The sequence below is a fragment of the Nelusetta ayraudi genome, unplaced genomic scaffold, assembly GCF_046127955.1.
Source record: "Nelusetta ayraudi isolate G7.1 ecotype Tasmania unplaced genomic scaffold, CSIRO-AGI_Nayr_v1 ptg000057l, whole genome shotgun sequence".
Classification (NCBI taxonomy): domain Eukaryota; kingdom Metazoa; phylum Chordata; class Actinopteri; order Tetraodontiformes; family Monacanthidae; genus Nelusetta; species Nelusetta ayraudi.
In genome coordinates, this window is record NW_027466107.1 from 3,407,488 (window position 1) to 3,415,216 (window position 7,729).

General features: G+C 48.3%; 1 protein-coding gene across 1 annotated transcript in view; it reads left to right on the top strand.

The window, feature by feature from the left end:
- The window catches only part of notch3 (notch receptor 3), a 30,953-nt gene extending 25,782 nt beyond the window's left edge, over positions 1 to 5,171 (top strand). The window contains exons 29-33 of the mRNA XM_076038839.1: positions 25 to 193; positions 278 to 582; positions 888 to 1,035; positions 1,143 to 1,240; positions 1,466 to 5,171. Coding sequence (XP_075894954.1) covers positions 25 to 193; positions 278 to 582; positions 888 to 1,035; positions 1,143 to 1,240; positions 1,466 to 3,013 — 2,268 coding nt within the window. The 3' untranslated portion in view covers positions 3,014 to 5,171. The remainder of the gene's footprint in view (positions 1 to 24; positions 194 to 277; positions 583 to 887; positions 1,036 to 1,142; positions 1,241 to 1,465) is intronic.
- The last annotated feature ends 2,558 nt before the right edge of the window (positions 5,172 to 7,729 follow it).

Sequence of the window (7,729 nt, forward strand, 5' to 3'; positions counted from 1 at the left end):
CCCCAGTTTCTCCTTCCTCCTCAGGTGGAGGAGCCCAGTTTGCTCTCGGACAGCGAAGACGCTGTGGACAGCAGGCAGTGGACTCAGCACCACCTGGCGGCCGCCGACATCCGCGTGCCTCCCACCATGGCCCTCACGCCGCCTCAGGGAGAGTTCGAAAGCGACTGCATGGACGTCAACGTGCGAGGTCCAGGTCGGTATCGAGCTTTTCCCCCAGTTTGGGATCTCTCTCCCGCCTCGCTCAGTCCGGGTTGAACTCATTCCGTTTCCTTTCCAGACGGCTTCACGCCGCTGATGCTGGCCTCGTTCTGCGGCGGCGGCCTGGAGCCCGAGGTGGCCGAGGAGGAGGAGAACGAGGAGTGCTCGGCCAACATCATCTCGGACCTCATCTACCAGGGAGCGTCCCTGGCGGCCCAGACGGACCGGACCGGGGAGACGGCCCTCCACCTGGCGGCCAGGTACGCCCGGGCGGACGCCGCCAAGAGGCTGCTGGACGCCGGGGCGGACGCCAACGCCCAGGACAACACGGGCAGGACGCCGCTGCACGCTGCCGTGGCCGCCGACGCACAAGGCGTCTTCCAGGTACGCTGGAGCCAAGGTCACGTCTTAGACCAGGAACACAACCAGGGCTTGCAGATCTATTCTATTTTAATTTCAATGTATTTATTTTTCAAGAGGACAGTTAAGAGTGCACGGGATCCCATTATAATAATAGGAATATCATATTTTTTCAAACATATATTTTTGTGTGCTTTATTTCTATTTAAAAAAAAAAAAACTTTAATGTATGATTCTATTTTTTAAACTAAGAGACAAAGTTTTGCTGTGATTCCATCGTGACGATAAAGATCTTGAGTCTGAGTCGTAGTTTTCCTCATCCTTCCCAGATTCTCATCCGGAATCGCGCCACCGACTTGGACTCTCGCATGTACGACGGCTCCACGGCTCTCATCCTGGCTGCTCGGCTGGCGGTGGAGGGAATGGTGGAGGAGCTCATCACCTGCCACGCTGACGTCAACGCCGTCGACGAGCTGGGTGAGTCCGCGGGAGGGAATCTCACAAAGTCTCGGCCGGAGTGTCGGCGCTTTGTGCTCGTCGACGTCGGACCGCTTTTAAATCTCTCGTGTTGCCGCCTCTTTCAGGCAAGTCCGCCCTGCACTGGGCCGCCGCCGTGAACAACGTGGACGCCACCATTGCGCTGTTAAAGAACGGCGCAAACAAAGACATGCAGGACCTGAAGGTACGGAAACGGAAAAATCCAGACAAGCTTTGAGCGAATCGCCTGTGAGCCAAGCAGCAGATTTTCTTTTGTTCAGACAAACGAGCATGTAAAGATGCTACCTGCTTGATAGTCTTGACTGTGAATCCAGACTGGAGTAAAGAAAATAAGAGTGAATCTATCAATGAAGACAAAACGCTCTCAGTCCAAGCAGTGGATGTTTAACAGCAGTTCCCCTCCCTGCAGGAGGAGACGCCCCTCTTCCTCGCCGCCCGCGAGGGCAGCTGCGAGGCCGTGCGCGTGCTGCTGGCTCACTTTGCCAACCGGGAGATCACGGACCACATGGACCGGCTGCCCAGGGACATCGCGCAGGAGCGCATGCACCACGACATCGTGCAGCTCCTCGACGAGTACAACACGGTGAGGAGCCCGCAGGGCCACGGCGGGGCGGGCCACCACCTGGCCGGGGGGCACACTCTGTCCCCGCTCATGTGCCCGCCCAGCTCCTTCCTGCCCAGCCTGAAGACCACCCCGCAGGGCAAGAAGAACCGCCGGCCCGGCGCCAAGGGCTCTGGCCTGGGCGGCCCGCACGCCGGCAGCCTGAAGGAGTCGGTCAAGGCCCGCAACAAGAAGCTGACCCTGGACATGCAGAGCGCCCTGCTGGAGAGCTCCGTCACCCTGTCCCCGGTCGACTCCCTGGACTCGCCACACGGGGGCGCCAGCAACGCTGGCTACATCACCAACCCCACGTCCCCCGTGGCCATGCAGTCGCCGGGGCTCTTCCACGCGTCCATGTCGGTGCCCAACACGCCCATGGTGCACGCCGGCATGCTGGAGGCGGGCAGGCCCTTCGCCGTCTCCCTGGCGCAGCTCAACGACCTGGGGGCGGGCGGGATGTCTCTGCAGGGCCGCATCTCCATGGCCTCGGACGTCAACCACGGCTACGTGCTGAGCTCCGGCCAGGTGGGCCTCAACATGGGCATGGTCAGCCCCGTCAGCGTGCCCTTCGACTGGCACAGCCGGATGCAGCCGTCCTCCCAGTGCGGCCAGCAGGCTGTGAGCCTGGTGCAGAGCAGCCAGGCGGCCATGCACCCCCAGAGTCCGGCCATGCAGCAGCAGCAGAGCATGCTGATGCACCAGCAGCAGATGTACCGCAGCAGCATGCTGCAGCCCACGCCCATCACCTCCACGCCCACCATCAGCCCCGTCAAGTTGCCCTCCATTGCTGAGCAGCAGCAGGTGCAGCAGCAGCAGCAGCAGCAGCTGCTCAACCACACAATGGCCAGCCAGCAGAACATGGCTCGCATGGGCACCTCGACTCCGCCCACGCCGCAGACCTCCCAGCCGCCTCCCGCCTTCTTCCAGCAGCAGCAGCAGCAGCAGCAGCAGCAGTTGCCCCAGCAGCCCCTCCAGCCCCTCCAGCCTCAGCCTCCCGCTCAGCCTCAGCAGGCTGCTGCCGCTGCGTCGGCGGCTGCAGCCGCCCCGCCGGCTCAGCCTCTGGCGCCGCCGCAGCCCAGCGTGGGTACTGCAGGCACCGAGGATTACCCCACGCCCCCCTCGCAGCACAGCTACTCGTCTGCGCTCGACGCCACGCCCAAGCATTACCTCCACCTGCCCAGCGAGCACCCCTACTTAACACCTTCCCCCGAGTCTCCGGAGCCCTGGTCCAGCCCCTCGCCCCACTGCGTCTCCGATTGGTCAGATTCCACGCCCAGCCCGGCCGTGGCCGGCTCGGCCCAGACCCAAATCACGCAGCTCCCGGAGGCCAACGGCAAGATGCAGATGTTTGCGTGAAGACGGCGAGACCCTTCCTGAGAAAAGGGACCTGGGGTGAAAGAATTGTGTGGACCGGCTCAGGGGCCTGTCTGATTTTATAAGTGTCAGCCTGTTTCCAAGATTTTCATTGGATTTGGATTGACTGTGTTTATCGCAAAGAACTGTCTGCTTCTGATTTTGCAGAGAAAAAAAGTCAACGGAAATGTGTGTTGTCTGATGAAACGTCAGACAATTTAATGAAGTAATTCTGTCACAGATGGACTTGTTTTTTATTATTAAAAAAAAAAAAAAAGTATATGAAGAAATCCAAGTCTTTAATTTCAAAGGCTTGGGGAGGCTCTCCTGGAAACTAACAAACATTTAGACGACAAGTAGACAAGAGAAAAAGAAAAATGTTGAAGGGAATTCGTTTATTTTTTATTTATTGATTTTATCTTTGAATTGTTTTGTTTGGTTTTTGTTGTTCTATTGTGCCAGTCCCTCCTATTTCATATGGCCCACATTTCTAATTAGTATGGCAAGTCATAGAAAAGGAATGTAATTTGTCGTTCAGGCCAGTTTGCAGACAGAGGGGATTATTTATCTCTTTTAACTGACTTTTGACTTTTCATTGGGGTTAAAAACAGTAAACGGTACTGGTCCTACACAAATATATTAAGAGTTGATCTGCAGTAGTGAGATACTCTAATGGGGGTCAAAGCGATGACTTCCTGTGTGAGTATGAAAATGAGAATGTAGATGAGTGTCCCTGAAGCACTTCAAGTGACCAGCCTCAAAGGTAGGGCAGGTCAATTTCAACATTTAGCTACGATTGATATTTATGATATATTAGTGCCATGAGCTTTCTCACGGCAAAACCAATTTTAATCATCCTGGTAAAAAAAAAACAAAAAAACTCCTCTTTCGACCTTTTTTCCCCCCCTCATGCCATTTAAGGTTTAAATCCTGTTTTCATTCCGTTTTATTTCGCCTGTAAAGCCTCTCACTGCCGTCATTCGTTCTTATAGATTTTTCTGTTTGTTTGTTTCATTTTGTTCTATTCTTGGTATATGTTAAAACAACAGATATCTTTTTTTTTTTTTATAACATCACTTCAGATGTACTAAGTTATGCTTATCAGCTGCTATTTTGTATCACTTTTCCCTGGAAACATTCCTCTGTTGTTGCCTCGTTGTTTAGCGCCGAAAACCTTTTTTTGTCTGACGGTTAGACGACTGATGGGTGGATGTTTCAAAAGGTGTTGAGATATTGTAGCCGAATTTCTTCCGGTGTGTCGGTGTCTGCGGCGGAGCTGCGGTGGCAGCGACCGCGTGTGTCTGCGTGGGCTGCGACTGTCCAGGGCGCGGCGGGCGTTGAGTTTGACGATGCTTGTTAAAGGATATGGAAGGAGGGAACACTACCGTGTAGTGCAACACCCCTCTGACTTTGTTACACAACTCCGGGATGAGAAGCAGAAGCTTCCGCCTGTGCCGCCTCCTGATGGGACCTGAATGTGCGAGATGTCGCTCCGTCGGTCCTTCTCGATGGTGAGACTCTTCCGCACAAAGTGGTCGTTGGCGGCAGTAGAGTTCTGAAAGGCAACGGCTGCATTCCTGACACCGTGATGACAACAGTGATAAGTTGGACCCGACTCCCGGCGACTACTTTTGTGTTGACCAAACACTCCTACAATAGTTGTGTTGTTGACTTGATTTAATATGGCATTCGTTGTTATAAAAGTTCCACTGCAACCTCTTGTATTATTATTTCCTGTTTTCTTGTTTGTTTGTTTGTTTGCTTGGTTTTGTTTTTTTTTATTGGTCTTTCAGTTTCACCGCCAGGTCGCACTAAGTGTTTTGTACATTTCAAATTTTCCCAACTATTGTTTGTAAATATGTTTGGTTTTCGGTAGATCGATCTTTACTTAAAACGATTGTTATGTACTAAAAAGAACAAAAATAAAATGTACTTCATTTAGTATTACTGAGGCTGAGGCTGTGACTGATATTTTATTGGCCTTGTGTTATTAGAACGGCTATAGATATTTTTTTATTATTATTATTATTATTAATTTCTATACTTGTTTAAAAGTAGTTCAAACGCATTGTACATAAACCTTTCACGTGCTTGTTTCATTCTACAGTCAAACGTTGTAAAATAAGTTACTTTAAAATAAAATAAAAAAAACTGTAGGTAACTGTGTGTGTGTGTGTGTGTATGTGTGTGTGTGTGTGTGTGTGTGTGTGTGTGTGTGTGTGTGTGTGTGTGTGTGTGTGTGTGTGTGTGTGTGTGTGTGTCTGTGTGCTTTATATTGTTGGAGGTGCAAACTATCATACAACATATCATATACAAAAATACGACATACTATATAGTATCTTGTTTTTTCATTTTTCGGACACATTGAGATTTTGCATTCTATCACTCCATTTCATGCTAAACTCTGACAGGACGGTCATTTCAGTGAGTTTCGGCCTTATTCATTTTTTTTTTTTTTTTTTTTGGACCACAACAAAAAACGACATGTCAGGTCTTCTTTTTTCAACTTTCGGATATATTGACATTTTGCATTCTGTAACGCCATCTCATGCGAAGCTATCATCTTACAGCCAGCCCAGTTAGTTTGGGGCATTCTGCCATTTTTTTTATTTTTAGCCACATATAAAGTTTTTTTCAATTTTCAGGCACATTTGCGCAACCTTGTCAACCTTGTCAAGATTAATGAATGTGTCCCAGAGGAAGCTAAGCAAGCCAAGTCATGACGTGGATAGAAAGGCCCGGGTGTCATTTGCAATAAAGTACAGAGACAATCCACAAACATTCTGGGACAAAGTTTTATGGACTGGTGAGACAAAGATTAACCTCAACCAAAGTGTTGGAAAGGCTAAAGTTTGGAGAATGAAAGAATCTGACGTGTTCCCAAATAAGACTTAAGCTTGAGGAAGGGTTTCCCATAGCCTCCTATTTAACACTCAACATAAAATATTTAAGACCTTAAGCTGCTGTTATATAAAACGTATGGTCTTCACTGACAAAAGAACCCACAACAAAAGAAGCTTAAAGACTCAAACACCCAATTAAAGTTTTTGTTTTGTGTGTGTGTGTGTGTGTGTTGTTGTTGTTTTTTCAAAAACAAATGTGAGATGTTAAAGTTGAAGTTCAAATATAATCATATAAATGAAAGTGATTCATTTCATTTAAGACTTAAATTGATTTAAGTCTTAACAATTAAGTTCAAGGTTGAGCAGAACACAACAGAACAGAGGAGCTCCGGAACAAGGACGTTTTAGTTATGGAGGGACTTCCAAATACAACCAAGGGGAGGAAATGGGACCCATTAATAGCAGTGCAGGTGGAAAAAGCAGCATCAAATAAAGCTGAAACGCTGACAAAAAGGAGCTGTTAAGAAAGAGCAGGGACAACAGGTGGCGTGGTTTAGCCAATCAGCCACCTGGGTTGGAAAGCCCAGTGGGAGGAAGGTTACAAAAGATGTGGGAGGGCTCTGCTAGTTTCTTTGTCTGGGACCATGCAGTCACCCAGGTGAGCTTGTTTGCGTTTTCTCACACAGTGTTTTTTTCTCCACATCGGGAAGAAAGCCTGGCATACTGGAATGTCCTTTATGTCTAAGCAAGCAAGCTGCCTGTACCCCATCTGTACACACACGCCTGCTGTTGAGGCTGTCAGGGGCAATGTGCTCGCAAAGGCAGCTGCTTGGTTGCTTTGCAGCTTTTGTTGAAGGTGGCTACAAAACCAAAGACCAAGACCTATATACACATATACATTATTGTACCGAGACCTGAGTACTGCGTTTTGTTCTGTCATGTTGCATAGGCACAATGACAAAGTATTCTATTCTAAAGTTTCTAGGGGTTTTTTCTTTTAGTAACCTATGTCATAAAAAATGTAAATACAGTTGTTGTTTTTCGTAGTATGAAATCTAATATGCTGAAGATTAGATTACATCTAAATCTCATGAATATTGTTCACCTGGGTGTGACTGGATTCTTTGTCCAGCGAACTCATTCTCTTGAAAGGAGAATAAACTCAAACAATCAAAGTGTCCTGCAGGTCACGGTAAAGAAAAAAACAACCCTCTTGTCTTCTTCATACAAGCCACGATGGTATAGAGTAGTACCTGGGAACTGGGCACAGCGTCACCCGAGACCAAAAACGTGCGCACGTGATGATGTAATATTCACTCAAGTTAACGCTTTAGTTTATTTATTATCATTTTTTAAAGGTTTAAAAGTTTAAAATTGTAAGGCAAAAGCTGACCTGTAACTAGTCTGTTGTCCTTTATGTATTTTTATGATTTTTTTTTTTTTTTTTTTTTGAAAAGGGAGTTACTAAAGATAAAAAATTCTCTCATTTTTAACCTTTCAAAATGTTTTGAAGGTACTGATAAAGCGTGCCAGATTAGAATGTCCTGTTTCCTGCCACTATGCCTCCCCGAACAACCATTACAGTATTTGCACCATCCAGACATTGATGCACGTGTGCTTTTACATCATATGGTTCACGCACCCAGTCACAAATTGTGAGCGCTAATATTACTCTTCGAACAATGGTTCAATGCCATGCTGCCGAGCTGCCTGGTTAATCTCCTCTCGGTTATCAGCATTTCAATGGCATGACAGCTGAACAGGTTGTGAAACTCGTCGGAGGCACAAGCCGTCAAACGTGCCTCGAACGTGTCTTCTCATAAATGTTCCCACCGCTGTTTGTTTTCTTCTCCCCTTCCTGCCTCCCCATTGGCAG